At 45.2% G+C, this 19,238-nt stretch overlaps 1 protein-coding gene across 3 annotated transcripts in view; it reads left to right on the top strand.

Annotated features, from left to right (window-relative positions):
• Positions 1 to 19,238, top strand: part of THADA (THADA armadillo repeat containing) — a 385,109-nt gene that overhangs the window by 193,618 nt on the left and 172,253 nt on the right. For all 3 annotated transcript variants that reach the window (XM_075535368.1, XM_075535369.1, XM_075535367.1), the window contains exon 29: positions 899 to 1,067. In XM_075535368.1, coding sequence (XP_075391483.1) covers positions 899 to 1,067 — 169 coding nt within the window. The remainder of the gene's footprint in view (positions 1 to 898; positions 1,068 to 19,238) is intronic.

Below are 19,238 nucleotides of genomic sequence, written 5' to 3'. Positions count from 1 at the left end.
TATTTAAGAGCGGGCTATATTCAAGCTCCTTGGGTGTGAGTCATCCCAGAGTCAAGGATTCGTTGCCTGGTTCTTAACAATAAGTCCAGACCATGTAATCTTCTCTTTGTGGCATTGCTCAGCCTGGCTTGACCCATTGACCCACTGTTGTTCATGAGCCTCTACTTCAACCAGACGTATTGCCCTATTTCCTTTCAAACATACCTTGAACATTTTTCCCTTATATGATCTTGCTGGCAGAAATCATGGTTGGAATAACTTCCTGGCTTCCATTGGCCCACTTGGATCTTGCCTACTTTCTGAGTCCTAGCATTCTGAGTATCACAACCTACAGTCTCCTCTTTCTCTGGGAGATCCTGTCTCCATGATGTCAAGATTCATTTATCACTGCGCGTGCGCGCGCACACACACACACACACACACACAATTTTCATGTGCCTTTAGTCATCTCTTAATTTGCATCTCTCCCCTTTCAAACCAGAGTAAAAGGCCCTCAAAGAAATTGGTGACAATGGGTTTTTCATGACACTTACCAGGATGTGGGTCTCTCTCCCTCGTAGGCAGTGCCTGGGGGTTCCAACCATGGAGAAAATGCTGTAACCTAGGCACCACCAGCGGTTAACACTAATGCCCAATAAATAGTTGTTTGATCATTGAGGTGTAAGTCATTTTTGCTATTGCCTTTCTCAAAGCCTATTAACGTTAAGCCCTGTGATAAGAATTATAGATGTTGGTGATGTTTAGATGTACGTAACAGCAACCAAGATACCTGTAGAAGGAGGAGAAGTACAACAAACATCATTTGGAATAAGGAGTAGACTTACATAGAACATCAGCATATGCAAAGGCACATGTGGCGATGAGTTTTGAGTGGTCTTATGTTTTTGTTTCTTCCCAGGTGTGGTTGCTCACCTGTCTACCGGTCCCGTGAAATGGCAGCTCGTGCCTTGGTTCCATTTGTTATGATAGACCAAATCCCAAGAACCATCCGAACTCTGTTGGCCAGACTCCCTGAGCGCACTGATAAGTGTTTCCGGCAAAACCATATTCACGGGGCGCTTCTCCAGGTAAGTAATTTAGCAGAGTAGGAGTTCTGAGGGCTTTTGTAGACAGTTGACAGTCGGAGCTGGGCCCCGGGACTTCTAACTGTCTCTGTAGCAATATTGCCCAGGTATGTACACTCTCTTCTTCACAACCATCAGTAGTGTTATGCTGTGATTCTGATCGGTCCTCTTTTGCATTAAACCCAATATTTTCAATAGCATATTTTCTTTTTTTAATTCTTCCCTCTCCCAACCAGATACAGGTTTTTTTTTCCTTTTCCATTAAATATGCCTGAAGGTTATTGTGGGACCCTCCTTGTTCAGGGAAAAGGTGTGAACATTCAGTGGGAGAGAAGTTGACCCCGAAACACATCTCTTTCACATGCCCAGGAGGGCTTACTCCGCAGCTCAGTACCATAGCCCATCTGAGGGAAATACCAAACCTGACTCTGCTGTTGTTCTCTGAGCTACAGAAGATACATTTTATTAATTTTGTTGTTTTTCTTGAGGCTACCCACATCAAAACATACTTCAGCTCAACAGTGTGCACATGCCAGTGCGTGCCTGTGACTCCATTCCTCCCGGTTTGCAGCCTCTCACCCTCTCTGTCTTGGCTGTTCCCCTCATGCACAGAAACAGCTTTTTGTCTCTTCTTTCGAGGTTCTGTGATTAATTTGATCTCTTTTAGGTAGTGCAGAAGATGCTTTTTATTTTTAATAAATAGACATGTTCATTTTCATTTCACATTTCTTCTGGAAAAGACTAAAGTACAGTTGAATGAGATAATAGATTGCTTATTGGAGTTGCTCTTTTTAAAGCCTAACTAAACTTGACCAGTGGGACCGGTGAGGTCTGTTTTGGGTGCGGCTACTTGAACTGCTCAACCCTGGGGCAGGGCTCGGGGTGGGATTTAATTGTCAGGCTAGGTGCCTGATATCGAGCAGAGTTGAGAGATGACCTTGACTTCCTCATACGTGTGATGAGCTCGAGGTTCATGCTGCTGACACGGGGTGCGGTATAGAGAGGGGTGATTGGCACAGGCCTTTGGAATCTGATTGCCTGTGTGTGGTTTTTAGAGTCACCGCCTCAAGACCTGCACATACGTCTCTTCATTGTTCAGATGCTCATGGGTATATGATAATGAATTCATTCACAGAAATGACAACAGTGAGTGACAGGAGCCCTCGTGGCATAGTGGGTTACACTTTGAGTGGCTAACCTCAAGGTTAGTAGTTTGAAACCACCTACTGCTCTTTGAGAAAGATGCATCTTTCTACTCCTGTAAAGAGTTACAGTCTTAGAAACCCACAGGGGCAGTTCTACCCTGTCCCATGAGGTCACTATGATTCGGCATCAACTCGATGGCAGTGAGTCTTACTGTTACATTTTAGTATCATAATTTTAATGAACCTTTATTTTAATGAACCTAATCTTTCTAGTAGCTTCCCTTGGGGTGTTGTGGGGAAGATGACTACAAGATAGACCTGTTTTCTTGCCCTCATCCTTTGTTTGCTCTCTATGTTCAACAAGAATGAATTGAGTGCCTAGTATGCACAGCTGCATCATAGCCAAGACAGTGACTAAATCAACCCTTGCCATGAAGCAGCCAAAAGATGAGTAGGTGAAAAATGAGTAGGAGATTGGCTCTCTCAATATAATGCGCTATACACCGGAGGAACACATAGTAGGGGCTCTTGAATTCTCTTGGGGAACTCAGTGAAAGTTTTCCAAAGACATGGACGTTAAAGCAGAGAAAAGAAGCTGCAGGGTTCAGTGTGGACTAAGGCATGCCTCTGGGAACTGCCAAGTGTGGGTTGGACTGAAGTTCTAAATTGGCAGTTCTCAGTCTGATCTCAGAGCATCTGTATGCTCTTAAAATTGTATCTGGAACTTTTAAGAAGCTATCAACATTTAATATAAATTAAAATAGAGGAATTTAAAAGAGTAAACTTCAGAACCACATATTCCACGTCATCAATGATGACATCATCACATATCAGGTAGTCCTGAGAGAGTGGGTGTGCAAGAGGAAGCTGAAGTCTTGGGATCGTTTTGAAAATGGTTCATCAGGTGGACTTCCTGAAAGGATTGTGTGGTCCCAGGCTGTACGTTCAGATCATCTAGTCTGTGTGATGCTATCAGAGGTCTTGGACGACTTTCTCACTATCGATTTGTCTATAGCACCGAATGCTCGCCTCTCTTGAATCCTCACTAGATTCCTATGACAATGAGAAGGTCCCTGTGTACTCAGCTTTCTTAATCCTGTGTTGTGTCAGCTTCTGCTCCTCGGCAGGGACAGGGCTGGTATAAATGAGCGGTGGGTGCAGAGCAGGCTGTTCCCAGTGGGAGCCACAGACAATAGCCCAGTGAGAAGGAAGGCGTGGATTGGCCAGGATGTCAGCCATCAGAGTTTCTCTGTTGGCGAGCCACTCAGAGGGGTGTAGCAGGGGTTGCTTATTTGGTTCTTTTCCCAGCTGCACACCTCCGAGATCACGTAAGCTTCAGTTTCCGATCACTGCCATAAAGCCTCTGTCGCACTAAAGGGAGTCATGGGAACTTTTTTCGTGTCCGTGTGCACACTTCAGTCGACTAAGTGTGCAACAGCATTGTGAAGAGGTTGGAAGTGTTGTGTGAACAACCGCAGAGATACAAAGTGACCACGTGCTGTTGGAAAAATGGCGCCAGTGGCCTTACTTGGCACAAAGGGTTGCCACAAACGTTTAGTTTGTCAAAAAACATCATACCTGCCAAGTGTACAAGAGCAAAGCTCGACAAAATGAGGTAGGCCTGCTCACGGAGCACCCCACCTAGTGTCACCCACCCACGCCACTCGGAGGTGTGGCTGTTGCTTTCCCAGTCCGCCCAGCAACAGAACCATCCGTTGATCTCCCGCTGGCTGCCTTTGGTTTCCACAGGTTTGCGCCTACCGGACGGCATGTAGGACGTGGGAGCCCAGGGAAGGGCCGATCTCGACTGCGGAAGGGTTGTGGCTGTTCTTGTTCTGACGACCTTGTGAGAAGCAGGGCTTCTTGAGAACCAACACCAAGGGGTGCTGGCTACTGTGTTTGTGCTTGTGAGATCGCTCTTGGAGGTTGCTTTGCCCTGATTGAAAACAACAAGGACGTCAAAGGCCTGTAACAAGGCTCTGTGTCTATTCCTCTGGGGCTGCCTCTGTGCGGTCACCCTTCTGTTTCCCGTGCTCTTCATGGGGTAGCTTCCGATGGGGAAAGCTTGTTTTTATCTCCTGCATACAGTTTATAGACACCTCCTCCACAGAAAGTTACCTTTGAAATCATTCAAAGGTCTGCACCTGGCAAAGAGATCTCGGGGATTGAAAGGAATGATAATCTCCAAGGGACCTTGAGGAGCCAGCTAAGTAAATATGAAATTGTTGTTTTGGGTTTTATGGGATTTTTTTCCCCCAAAGCAGGAAATCATTTGTAATCAGAAAACAAATTCTTTCACAGAACATTTTCTTGAATTATACATTTTGACTCGTTGAAAAATGTTTCCATAAATATATCAAGCCCCAGACTATTTCTATAGCATGACCTTAAACACTAGAAATCTGCTGATCTCTGAGTTTTCTAGGCTGTGGACGAAAGGCTCAGATGATAGGCCAGGGACAGAAAGAAGGAACATGTGGGATTCGTTTCTTAATCGTTTTAAAAACCAGAGGTTCCTAATTGCAACGTTGAAATGGGTGGAAATCACATACATTAGAAAAGGTGAGATGATGCAGCAGGTTTCTAAGAGCCAGTGGTAAATGACATTAAATCTCAATAAAGGAGAGATAAGAGCCATGGACATTACCTCATTTGAGAACAACACTGGCAGGGATAACCCTGCCTCTTTAGTAGAATTAACTGTCTGTTTTTGTGGCCCAAACTCTCCATGTTGCGGACTTAACATTATTACTCGGTTTCTTATCACCCCAGGGGATTCACACTGGAGCTCACCAACATCTCTCGTATCGAGGAAGGAAGAGTGAGAGCAGCAATCATGGGGAAGGTTCTGATCCCTGGATACGGGACTCACTTTGGGGGCATTTCATATACTAGCATCAAGTAAAAATTTAAATGCTGCCTTTCTCGTTTCCTGGTTATTGAGGTTTTATTTCTAATAGTGTAAGTACATAAAAGATGACCCCTGGTGTTCTTTAGTTAAACTCTCTTGGATGGCTGACCTTTTTTATTGTACACTTGAGGTAGATACTAAAAACTGCTTTGTAGTTTTCAGAATATTTTAGGTGAAGGTTTATTGTTTGCTCTCATCTCACCTCCACAGCCCCCACCTCCTTTTGCAGGTGTAAGCATCAGCCACATGTCTCCTCTAATGTGAACATCACAGCCTGGGGTTTCCACCAGCAAACTTGCTGACCACTTAGTGTAGCTCCCTCATCCCTCCTCCCTGGCCCACCCTGTAGAGTCTTGTTGTCTGCACTTTGAGCATTTGAGCCCCCAAAAGGACCACTTTCTGCTTGTGGATCCAAGCAGCGGTCTGCGTGCTCTAGTCGACAGGAAGTATTAGCCAGGGAGGGAGTTCATATGGCCCTTCCGAAGTGCTGAAAGCGAGCCAGAGAGAAGTCGCGTTAACATTTGTGGGGCCAGCACTTCCTGTGCTCCCCGTGAATTACTTGGGTGAATTCCACAAATCGTTTGCATCACTCTGTAAGATAACGGGTGCTTTGCTCCTCCCACCACCGTATTTTTTGTTTTGGCTTTTTTTAAAGTGATGTAATTTGAGGTAACCCCAAGAAATTGAGGTAAACCCGAGAGGGGGACTTGTTTAAAGTCTGTCAGTGGTAGAGATAAGGTGTCTCCTAGAGCAGCGGTTCTCAACCCTTTTGGCCCTTTGGGGGTCGAACCACCCTTTCACAGGGTCGCCCAATTCATCACAGTAGCAAAATGACAGTGATGAAGTAGCAACGACAATCATGTTCTGGTTGGGGGGTCACCACAGCGTGAGGAAGTTGAGAACTACTGTGCTAGAGGCTCCATTCTCTTGCTTCAGCACCCGCTGCCTCTCTGATCCTGGGTGGGAACCCCAACTGTGTTGCCTAAAGAAGCCACATCATGAACATCTCAGCTGGTCTTTACCCCTTGCACTTAGTAGAGCTCCTTAAACCTACCATAAATACTCGTGTGAAAGCCGAGTTTTTCAGCACATTTTTTTTTATCAATTTATTGGGGCTTATACAATTCTTTTCACAGTTCATACATATACATACATCAATTGTATAAAGCACATCTGTACAGTCTTTGCCTAATCATTTTTTTCTCTTTTCTTCTTTTACATTTTATTAGGGACTCATACAACTCTTATCACCATCCATACATATACATACATCAATTGTATAAAGCACATCTGTACATTCTTTGCCCTAATCATTTTCAAAGCATTTGCTCTCCACTTAAGCCCTTTGCATCAGGTCCTCTTTTTTTTTCCCTCCCTCCCCGCTCCCCCTCCCTCATGAGCCCTTGATAATTTATAGATTGTTATTTTGTCATACCTTGCCCTATCCGGAGTCTCCCTTCCCCCACTTCTCTGCCATCCATCTCCCAGGGCGGAGGTCACATGTGGATCCTTGTAATCAGTTCCCCCTTTCCAACCCACTCACCCTCCACTCTCCCAGCCTCGCCCCTCACACCCCTGGTCCTGAAGGTATCATCCACCCTGGATTCCCTGTGCCTCCAGCTCCCATATGCACCAGTGTACAACCTCTGCCCTATCCAGTCCTGCAAGGTAGAATTCGGATCATGGTATTTGGGGGGAGGAAGCATCCAGGATCTGGGGGAAAGCTGTGTTCTTCATCGGTACTACATCGCACCCTGACTGGCCCATCTCCTCTCCTAAACCCCTCTATGAGGGGATCTCCAGTGGCCGACAAATGGGCCTTGGGTCTCCACTCTGCACTTACTCCATTCACTATGGTGTGTATATATATTTTCTCTCTCTTTTTTTTTTTGCATGATGCCTTATACCTGGTCCCTTTGGCACCTCGTGATTGCACCGGCTGGTGTGCTTCTTCCATGTGGGCTTTATTGCTTCTGAGTTAGATGGCTGCTTGTTCACCTTCAAGCCTTTAAGACCCCACACACTCTTTCGGTAGCCGGGCACCATCAGCTTTCTTCGCCACATTTGCTTATGCACCCATTTGTCTTCGGCGATCATATCATGGAGGTGTGCAGCCAATGATATGATTTTTTGTTCTTTGATGCCTGATAACTGATCCCTTTGGGACCACGCAATCACACAGGTTGGTGTGTTCTTCCATGTGGGCTTTGTTGCTTCTGAGCTAGATGGCTGCTTGTGTATCTTCAAGCCTTTAAGACCCCAGTCACTATCTCTTTTGATAGCTGGGCACCATCAGCTTTCTTCACCACATTTACTTGTTCACCCGCTTTGGGTTCAGCAGTTGTGTCGGGAGAGTGAGCATCATAGAGTGCCAATTTAATAAAAGAAAGTATTCATGCATTGAGGGAGTGCTTGACTAGAGGCCCAAGGTCCTTCCGCCACCTTAATACTAACCTATAAATATAGACACACAGATCTATTTCCCCATCCTCATATATATATTTGCATGTACATGTCTTTGTCTAGACCTCCATAAATGCCCCTTGACTCTCAGCTCCTTCCTCTATCTCCCTTGACTTTCCTCCTGACGGCAGCATTTTTGAAGGGCAGGGTTCGCTCAGGCCCTTGGCTGCAGGTCAAGCCCACAGTTGCCCTCCCTTCACTTTTGAGGGTTGGACAGAGCTTATTTCATACAAAGGGGCCATAGACTTGTTGGGTTTTTTTTTAAGGTTCAATTCCACTATTGACCACTGTGGTACACTCGCGGGAAGTCAGGCCTGTTGTCGGTTCTGGTAAAAACACAGGGAGTTTGCCCTTAAGGATTGTATCTTGTTGTGGGAAGGTTGTGGGTGATAAGTCTAAAGAGGCAGGGGAGCCCTCGGGAACCAGGAGCAAAATAGTGGGAGGAGACCGAGAGCCAGCTCGGCCTTGCCTTGTCAAGCCAGACTGGACGGCTGAGCCCAGTCTCACTCCTGAGAGCTGGGTAGAGGCCCCTCACGGACTATGGACGGGGCTGAGGCAAGCTCCTCAGGCAGGTGGGAACCACAGCAGGAAAGACTGCCTGGCTGCACCAGCAGAGGCCCATCTGGGTATTGTCTTTGTGGGAAAGAAAGGCAAAAAAACAGCAAAGAAGACAAAAAGCCCACTTAGGTCGTTTAGTTTAGTGTGAAAGATTCCCTGCAAGAAGCGGCAGGAATTGGGCCAGCCCTCTCTCCTGTGTGCTACGGGCAGGACAGTGGAAGCAAGCAGAGAGCCAGCAAGGGAGGCCAGCTTAAGTCTTTACAGGAATTCCTTAACTTTTTAAAGAAGATCATTTTATTGGGGGGCTCTTACAGCTTTTATAAGAATCCATACATCAGTTGTATCAAGCATATTTGTTCATATGTTGCCATCATTATTTTCTAGACGTTTACTTTCTATTGAGCCCTTGAAATCAGCGCCTCTTTTTTTGAATTCCTTATTTTAAAGAAATGAATGTTTGTAGAAAAGATACACATATATGTTACTGTGCCCAAATTTATGATTAAATATATATGAGTCATATAAAGTGAGAGTTTATATTTTAAGTATTTTGTTTTTCACATTTCTCGAAAATACAAAATTTGGATAAGTAAAGCAGAGTGCTCAAGCTGGCCAGAAATGGGACTCTTCTTTCTTTCCTTTTCTAATAGTTTTGTTGACATATAATTCACATAACATACAATGTAATAGTTCAGTCATATTCAGGAGTTGTGCAGTCCTCACCACCTTCTGTGTCGGACCATTTTCTTCTCTCTCGTATGTACTCACTGCTTTTAGCTCCCCGTCCCACCCCACCTCCCCTGCTGTGTCCCTTGCTAATTATTATACCAGTTGTGGGTCTATAGACTTACCTATCCTGGATTTCATTTACAGAAAATTATACAAAACACAAACAAGAAACTAATCAAAACCAACAATGACAAAACAGGAAAGCCTCAATCAAAAGGAAGGCAAAAAATATTAAAAACGGAAACAGCTTTAAAATGTGTCAGAAGGGAGATGAAATGATAGGTGTGGTTCTGTCTGTTAGCACGGCTATGCACACCCCTGGACTGTGGTCAGAGGGATTCACTGGCGGCTTCATCCTCTGGGGACCTGCATGTTGGGTTTCCACTGTCACCCATAGCTTTTTGCAGACCAGATGTTCATCATTTAAATGCTGATACCATTCCCTCCATCAGATTTGGATTGTATTATTTACAATCCTTGGATACACGGGGGCTCCTTGGGCTTAGTTTACTCCCTCACTTAGATGGCTGCTTGTTTCAAGACAAAGCCCTATGATCCCAGACACGGCTCTTTCTGATAGCTGACCACCATCCAGTTTCTTCCTCATCAATGATGTCTTCAGGAGGGCACGAGTCACGTAGGGCCATGTCAAAAGAAGTAGTCTAGCTTTAGATTAGAACTACGGCTAGGTGGGAATCCCAGATCCATTCATATATCCATAGTTTGCATATGTCTCTGGTTCTTGTTAGAGACATCATTGTTATTTTATCGTATAGATCATTATAAGTCATCTTCATGGGGTATAAGGTAATTCTAATGATAGTAGCATTAATTTAGCCAGTGGCTTATGATTTTAAATACTGTTTAGAAAAGGCAGTTATATATGTATAGGTAACTTTTCCAACCAAAATATATGAATTGTTGACTTAAACAAATTTAAAAGCTTAAGTGACTAACACTGTTTACACGAACATTGAGGTTTGGGGGTGGGGCAAATTTTCAATATAACTTATTCACAAAGGCAGAACCATGCCTACCAGATGAACTTCTTCATAAAAAAAAACAGAGAGCATTAAAATAGTAAAGATATGGTACAACAAGGCACCATTCACGACACCCTCAAAGCAAGGGATCCGGGTGAAAATATAATCTGCATCAATTCCATAACCCAGGACTAGCAGTCACCTGTGTCTTTTCTCACTCGGGCATTTCAGCCTTAAGTTCAAGGGAGTCTGTGAATTTGTTACATCTGCTGCTACACAGGTGAGTTTAAGGTAAAGTCCTGTTTGCTCACTGGGGTTTCCATTGTTGAATCTTCTGCTGTGACCTATGAAGGTTGCTGTGTGCTTTGAGAGGATGGAGTCGGAAGTCCCAGTCATCTTTAACATATGGTTTGGGTCACCAAGGGCTGACTTGAAAAGCTAGGTCAAAAATCAAAAGCAAAGCTAGAAGTTGTGCCGATATAAGTTATAAATGGTTCCTGGTGAGCATGCATTTTCTTCATGAATCCTAATTTAAAGAAAATGCTCCTTGGCATTCGTGGCCAGAATCCGTCTTTTCCCCCGAGGTCTTATCTTCGTGAGAAACGGGGAAAACCTAAATTGCCATGAAGGCCCCCAGCCCAAGTGGGGCAGAGCCGAGTCCGCCCCTTCCCCCCGCCCCTCCCCAGTTAGCGTGACTGTCAGTGTGCCAAGAGCAGGTATCGACGAGTGACTCAGCTCTCAGAGCCCCAGTAGGGCCCGAGGGTGGGAGCAGTCTCATCTGCTTTATCCCACAGCACCCCCCAAAAGAGTACTTGAAGACGATTGGAGCAAAGAGTTAAAGAACTAAGCCATGTTAACGCTTCCACTTGGCAGGATATTCCTTTCTGGATATAGGCCCAGGAAAGTCATTTTTAATTAAAATGCTACTTTTGAAGATGAATTAATCTCTTCCTTCGATTTGGCGTGTCGTTTTCGGCCAGGCTCCTAGCACTGAGGAGTCGTGCAGGGTACGTGTTCGCCGCTGCTGCTTTTGTGCCGTGCCTTTGTGGACCTGAGAGCTCTGTCCGCGGAGGTGTCTTGAGGCATTTGTTCCTGAGTGCCTTCCAGGCCATGGGAGTGGCATTGTCCCCATTTCACAGATGAGAAAACTGACGGTTAGAGAAGTTATGAGATTTGCCTAAAGGTACCAATGGCAATGGTAAGAAGGAGCAGTAGGATGCATACCTAGATTGTGTGCCTTTTGAGCTTACTGTAAGGCTAACATTGCAGTGTGCGTGTCTCTGGTTGACCGAGGGAACGTTCTCGGGGAAGGGGGACTCTCTCTGGGGCCTTCAGCCTGGGATGTCAGCCAGTGACTTTTACTGACAGTGAGTGGCCCGGTGCGATGAAGTAGCACTGTCCTTAGGGTTGTCTTGCCAGACTGTAATCCGTACGGGAAAGAGCCCTGGTGGTGCAGTGGTCGAAACCACCAGCTGCTCCCTGGGAGATAACAACTGTCTTCTCCCATGAAGACGTATAATCTTGGAAACCCTGTGATTGTTGGCCTAGCAGGTCTCTATAGTTTGCAGACAACTAAATGGTGATGAAGGGGTTTTGTTGTTGTTTGCTTTTCTTTTCTTTTTAAAAACTCTTTATGAGGCTTGTAGTTAAATAAGCGACTATCTAGTTGGGAAGTAACAAAGCCCACATTGAAGCAGCACACCAACCTGTGTGATCCTGAGGTGTTGCTGAGAAGAGGTATCAGAAGTTTGAAAAGAAGTAACCAGTCGATGTGAAGGGGCAGGGATGTAGTGGAGACCCAAAACCCACCTGTAAGATAATTGGACAGTCCATCTCAGAAGGGCCACACAGAAGGGATGATAAATCCAGGGTGTGTTATGGCACAGATGAGCCACATAACTGTTCTCTAGTAGTATTTCCTTCCCTTACTGTTAGGGTTTTTATTTGCTTTACCTCATTAATCATGTTAGATTTGCATATGCTCGTTTGTTTAAGATCATTCGATACATGAAACTCAAGATAGCTAACCCATCAGAAAAAGTAACAAGAATAATGGTTCCCTGAGGAAGAGAGAGGAGTGGGGAAGGGGGCGGGATGAGGAGCCGACAGCACTGATGACCGTATAACCCCACTTGATGGGATCGAACAGGATTGTGTATGAATGGATATATTATGTTGTGTGATATATAGCAAAACACTATTATAGAAAAGGAACAAGGGATAAGTGTTCTTGAGGGGAATAGTGGGAGCAAAGGGAAAAGGGGAATTGATATTAAGGAGTTCAAGAAGAAAGGAAATGTTCTGAAACGGATTGTAGCTATTGTGCAACACTGCTTGATGTGATTGAACTATGGAAAGTTATGATGTCTGGAAGAGTGCCCAGTAATATGGTTTTTAAAAAAATCTTTATGGGAATATATTTCTAGGATTATTCTCCCCTGGAGCTGATACGTTCAAACTGCTAACCTTTCGAATGAGTGCTTAAACCGTTGTAATACTAGGTCTCCTTTCAAGGTGTGGAGTGAAATGAACATACTTGTTGGTTGGTTGGTTTCCCAGCTGTTGATTGAACATCAACTATGCACCAAGCACAGTTCTAGGTGTTAGGACGACACCTGAGAACAAAGATCAGAAAACCTTAGAAAACCTAGGGAATGCAAGTCTACTCCGACCTGGATGTGATGGCCGTGTTAGCATCTATTCAAAAGGCCCAGCTCAGTGGAATCATGGTGAACCCAGTCATGGGAACTTAGGTACATCATATCACCTCCTCGCCTTCCCAGATTGATCTTTTTTTAAAAAATCATTTTATTGGGGGGGTTGTACAACTCTTATCACAATCCATACATCCATCCATTGTGTCAAGCACATTTGTACATTTGTTGCCCTCATCATTCTCAAAATATCTGTTTTCTATTTGCGCCCTTGGAATCAGCTCATTTCCCCCTCCCTCCCCATCACCTCTCTCTCATGAACCCTTGATAATTTAGAAATTATTATTGTTTTGTCATATCTTACATTGTCCCACATCTCCCTTCACCCACTTTTCTGTTGTCTGTCCCCCTGGGAGGAGGTTATATGTAGATCTTTATAATCAGTTCCCCCTTTCTACCCCGCCTTCCCTCCATCCTCCTGGTATCGCCACTCACCACTGGTTCTGAAGTGATCATCTGTCCTGGATTCCTTGTGTTTCCAGTTCCTGTCTGTACCAGTGTACATCCTCTGGTCTAGCCGCATTTGTAAGATAGAATTGGGATCATGATGGGGGGTGGTTAGGAGGAAGCATTTGAGAACTAGAGGAAAGTTGCATATTTCCTTGTTGCTACACTGCACCTGATTGGCTCATCTCCTCACCAAGACCCTTCTGTAAGGGGATGTCCAGCTGCCCACAGATGGGCTTTGGGTGCCCACTCTGCACTCCCCCTCATTCACAATGATATGATTTTCTGTTCTTTGATATCCGCTTCCTGATCCCTTTGACACCTCTTGATCACACAGACTAGTGTACTTCTTTCATATGGGCTTTGTTGCTTCTCAGCTAGATGGCCGCTTGTTTGCCTTCAAGCCTTTAAGACCCCAGACGCCATATCTTTTGATAGCTTGGCACCATCAGCTTTCTTCACCACATTTGCTTATGCACTCATTTGTTTTCAGTAATCATTTATCAGGAAGGTGAGCACACAATGATGATTTTTTGTTCTTTGATGCCTGATACCTGATCACTTCGACGCCTCAGAAGCAACAAAGCCCACATGGAAAAAGCACAGATTGATCTTTACCATCTTCACTATATATGTAGCTGGCTGTTAGTGATGTGGAACCTGTGGAGAATGCTATCTATTTTCTTGTTTAGCAAATGTCTTTTGAGTGGTTGTCAAGTGTGCAGCACTCTGCCAGGTGCCATGGGAGACACAGAGAACAGCTAAGAGAGACCCTGCTCTCTGTCTCAAGGAGCTCCCGAGTGGCCTTGGAAAAGAAGGCATACCCACCAGGAACCAACAAATGGAGAGCTGCATGCTGTGCATGTCAAACAAGTGGCAGAGGCCACAGCTCCAGCCGGAAGAGGTCAGAGGTGGGCCGTAGTGATCAGACAAGGCTGAGTTTGAGATAAGCCGAATATTCTGTTGTTGAGGCAGCAACGTGGTTGAAACAGGCACAGAGTAGGACATGCCAAAGAGGCTTGCAGGGGGCCGATGTGTAACCAGACTGCTGGGTCCAGGAAGGAGTGTGTTGGGGGTGTGAGTGGCAAGCAAGGTGCCAGTCAGTGGCTGAGAACTCATGAAGGCCAGGCCAAGGAGATTGGACTCTGCAGACAGGCGGCCTTCGAAGTAGGGCTGAGCAAGACAGTAATGTGGGGGGAAAGAAAATATTAGTGCATGGTTTCTTTTTTTTATCTCGCCCTTTTAGCTGTTCTGGAAACTGTGCTGTGTGATATGCATAGCATCTGACGAGGGTTGCATATAACTTCTAAATAAGTATATCAGCCCTGGATGAGGTCTTGCCACGTAGTGGGTGAGAGCTTGGGCTGGAGCCAGCCCGTCTCGTCTGAAGCGTAGCTCTGTTGCTGGCTAGCTGTGTTGCTCAGGGTCGCTTACTTAATCTGTGCGCCTCTGCGCCTGCCTCTGTCAGGGGTGAAGCAGTGTGTTACCCGACAGAGTGCTCGTGAGGCCCCAGTGAACTGATACACAAGTTGTGCTTAGAAGCTCCCGGGCACAGAGCAATTCTCAGTTTGAACTTGTTGCTATTATTACTGCTTGCTGCTGCTGCTGCTGCCGCCACTGCCACTACCCTCGTCAGTCCCAGCAGTACCACTGGTAGGGTTTGTGCTCCCTAAACGTGAGAACCTGCGTTGTAGAAAAGAGGGAGGGAGGTAAAGAAAGCTGTGTTTACATAAAAATGACATTGTAGGAAAACTGGAACAGCCATTTCTGTTGGCAGGTGAGTGCCGTGTAAGAAGGAGATGAAGGTCGTTTTCAGCAGTTGCCGGGTTTGCCACTTTCCTGTAGTGTCGAGCATAGTACAGTTTTTATGAGCTGAGGTGCCTTCTGATTTCCAAGGGCAGAGTTCCGGCTGCTCCCGTGGTTATTTCTTGCACCTGTTTTGTTTTGAATTACATCCCCGTTCTCAGAGCCCATCAGAAGCTCGATGAATCAGGAGAGGAACACTGTCCCGCTGTCCCCAACAAAGGAGCCTTTGACCATTCGAAGGGGGAAATGCGAAGTTCATAAAATGAGAGGGAGATACAGGATCCTCTCGACAGAGTAATCTAGTACTTTGGGGAGTTCGTGTTTCATCTTGGAGGACATGCTTGCATCCCATCCCAGCTATTTTGCTCTTACTGTTTGAGACTTTTAGTGACTGCAGATAATTCTGAAGGTACCTTTCAAATACGGGAAAGCAAATCTCACACTGGGTGTGCATTACCTAGCTAATGTCTTTTCCCAGAATCCCAGATGGGAGCATCTGATGGCATATTTAAGTTCCGATTTATGGGATGGGATTTACTGGGTCGCTCTCCCATCCAATGAGAGTATTGTTTGGTGATGGTGTGTTTGGGGTATATACTAGTGTAATCAGCAAAATACATACTGTGGATATTTGTATGGCTTGAAGTTCCGTTAGTGGGGTTCAGAGTGTACGTCCTTGTCACCAAGCACCCAGTTGGCTGTTTGAAAGTCCTGTGTTTGAGAACAGAGAAGTGGGCAGCCCTCTGGGACCCTGAAGTAAAATCAGCCCAGGGACCAAGAGGGAGATTTAAATAATGATATATAGATATTTCTAGTTTACATCCTAGCATTGCTTGTGACATCCTGCGGTTTCCCTGCACTGTGTCTCCTCCTCTATGCCGTCCTCTCATGGCAGGGGGACCTCTCACTGTTGGTACTGGGGACACTTTGGGCCGGGCAACTCTTTGTTGGGGTGTGAGGGGAGAGGGCTGCCCTAGAGTGTTTAAGAACATCGTGGTTTAAAAAGAAAGAAAGAAAAGCGCATCGTGGTTCTTAAATGTTACTAGATGCCAGTGATGCCTCCACCTAGTCGTGACTACAAAAAATCTCCAAACACGGTCATGGGCAAGATCACCCGATTGAGAACCTTTGTTTTGTGCTATGTAAAGATGTTTTTGTTTTCATCCTGCTGAGAGGGCCGAGTGTGAGCGAGCCATTTTAAATCCTGGTGCCCCAGAAGGAACACAGTGTGACTCCGCAGACTGCAATGAGTGTAGAGAATCAGAGGAGAGATAGGAAACTCAGACTGGAAGTCCATTTACAAAGCAACCGTTTGTTTGTTTGTTTCTGTGTCGCAGCTAGAAAAGTGCTGTGAATCTGTTCGGTCTGCTCCCTTTCAAGCCTTACCTTTTGATAGTTTGCTTCAAACCTTTGACCCACTTAAAGAATACAAGCCTATACCGTGTGGCATCCGTTTGGGCGGTGTCCAAACATAACTATCCATAGTTCCATAAGGCGATCATAAAAAACCACACCAGACCCGTTGTCCTCAAGTCCATTCTGTGTCCTAGCAAGCCTGTGGACCAGCAGAGCTGCCAAGAGGGTTTCTGGTCCTACAGGGCACTGTTTCCCAAAGTGCCCCGTAGGGATGCGGGCATGGTCCCCGAGGGCTACAAAATCAGATACCCACACTCTCTCCTGGATTGTGGACTGGAATACAAAAGTGTTTAGTATCCAGGGGAGGACTGAGTAATTTTTTTTCCTGAAAAGGGGACGGTAGGTCAATTCAGTTTGGGCATGCGGCCTTGTCTCCGGTTCTCAGCCGTCCCACTGGTACAGCTCCTCCGGGGTGCTCAGCAGCTTTCCCTGCAGCCAGTGTACCGCAGGTCACTTGTGCTGCCAGCCACATAATGGCACAGTACATAGAGAACCTATATTACGTATACCTCCGTGTCACAATAACGTCTGTGCTATTGGTTAGCTCTGTATTGTACTTTTAATCATTTTAATGTGAAGCTTCCATACTTACAAAAAACATGTTTACCATGTAACAGTGTATATGCTGACTCACAGGGAGCAGCGGCATCCAATCTCGGGCATCGTGTGTCTCTTGCATGTTGTCCTGTTATTAGTCCATTTAATTTTCCTTTGAGAATATGACTGTGAAGTGCATCATGGGTCCCAAACACAGCAGAAGCAGTGCTAGTGATAACAGCAGTTGAGGTAAAGAAGCCGTGTTGATTTGGAAGAAAAACAAAAGGTTATTTAATACAAGGTGGAAAATCCATTATTGTTATTGATCATGATATAGCCATGTTTGTTGGTACATTGTCCGGATCACAAAACGTCGTCCTTCACCGAATGGTGCATCAAATGATGCCCTCCCCAGGCTCAGAGGGCACATAACATTCTAGCTTCTGTTTACTTAGGGGCCTTTGGGGAAATGCCATGTAATTTGAATTTTCTTAGTTCTTTTACTTGAAATGCTGTATTTGTTGCTGGGAACAGTTGCTTTCAACTTCATCAAGCCTTTCTTGGGTGGGGACAAAGGGTCATGTGGATAAATCTTCTGTGAGACTAGAGATTCTGCTTAAAACTGGATCAAGGCTCAACACTTTAGTTAAACAAAGCTTTCTTCTGACTCCCCGGCCTCACAGAGTAAACTAGAGGGTGACTTGAGGTGCCGGTGCTCCATATACATGGGAGAAATACTTCGGTGAAGTGATGTTTTTGAAAAGGCACTTCCTAAATGTTTTATATGCTTCAAATATGCTAATATCTAGACAACTGTTACTAAAATTGTGACTTGGTCCTCAAAAAAACCCAAATCTTAGGGCGTACAAAAATAAGTGTTTTTTAAAAGCATACCCTTTAAAATATATATTTTAGATAAACAAGTGACCATCTAGCTCAGAAGCAACAAAGCCCATGTGCAAGAAGCCATGATCACCAGCCTGTGTGATCATGAGGTGTCGATAGGATCAGGTATCAGGCATCTAAGACCCCGAACAAAATCATACCCACTGTGAATGAGGGATGTGGGAGATGGAGTGGAGACCCAAAGCCCATCTGTAAACAATTGGACATCCCCTCACAGAGGGGTCACAGGGAAGAGATGAGCCAGTCAGGGTGCAGTTTAGCACCGATGAAACACACAACTTTCCTCTGGTTCTTTGGCGCTTCCTTCACCCCACTATCATGACCTCAATTCTACCTTACAAATCAAACTAGACCAGAGCATGCACACTGCTACAGATGAGAGCCCACAACACAGGGAATCCAAGATAGATAAGCCCCTCAGGGCCAACAAGGAGAGTAGAGATACCAGGAGGATTAGGGGATGGTGGGGGGAGGAAGGGGGAATCGATCACAAGGATCAATCTAGAACCTCCTCCCAGGGGGACAAACAACGGAAAAATGGGTGAGGGGCAAGGGAGGACAATGTAGGTTATGGAAATAATAATCTATAACTTATCGAGGGTTCTTGAGGGAGGGTGGGTAAGGGAGGGAGGGGAAGAGATGGGGAGCTGATACCAGGGGTTCACTTGGGAAGAGAATGCTTTGAGAATGATGATGACACCACATGTGAAAATGTGCTTGACACACGGGATGAATGCATGGATTGTGAGAAGTAATGTAAGAGCCCCCAATAAAAGTATTTTAAAAAATACTTAACCCCACTAAGTTGCCTTTATTGAAACAATAGTATATGGTTGACTCTCTAAATTCTTATTATTTTTGGAAAAATCTTCAGTTTATACCAATTGTTTGTAAGTCATCATTGTAATTGTGGCTAACACCTTATCATTAAATTACACATTGCCACTTTATAACATTTCAGTATTTCTTTCATAAATGATGCAGTCTACTATGTAATGAAAAAAGCTTGCTTAGATCGTCTTCCCTTTTCATATTTCTATCGTAACGTGGCTCATGTGCTTTATTTTTATGTAGGAATGCCACAAACATTGTTATCTGTGTTTTCCAGCTTCAAATGAAAAGCGAGTCGTTCAATGATTTCTCTTCATCACAGTCTTTCATTGACTCCTTGGTAACTTTGAGCGTGAGACACACCTCTATTTAATGTCTCTTTCAGATTTTGACCAGGTACTCTGCTCTTTTTTCTTTGTGTATTTAGAGCAGCGGTTCTCAACCTGTGGGTCGAGACACCTTTAGGGGTCAAACGACTCTTTCCCAGGGGCCGCCCGATTTATCACACTAGCAAAATGACAGTGATGAAGTAGCAGAGAAACTAGTGCTGTGGTTGGGGGTCAGCACCACAGGAGGATCTGTGTGAGAGGAGGCTGAGACCCGCCGATTCCGAGGAAGGGGACAGCTGCTGGTGCCATTAGGTGCCGTGGAGTGAGGGCCGACCCTGCAATAGCTACAGTAGTGAAGTGGAATTGCTCTTTCCAAAGGCGCATATTGAAACACCAAGC

The sequence above is a fragment of the Tenrec ecaudatus genome, chromosome 17 (assembly GCF_050624435.1).
Source record: "Tenrec ecaudatus isolate mTenEca1 chromosome 17, mTenEca1.hap1, whole genome shotgun sequence".
Classification (NCBI taxonomy): Eukaryota; Metazoa; Chordata; class Mammalia; order Afrosoricida; family Tenrecidae; genus Tenrec; species Tenrec ecaudatus.
The sequence above is the reverse complement of the archived record's forward strand: the minus strand, read 5'-3'. Positions and strand labels throughout refer to the sequence as shown.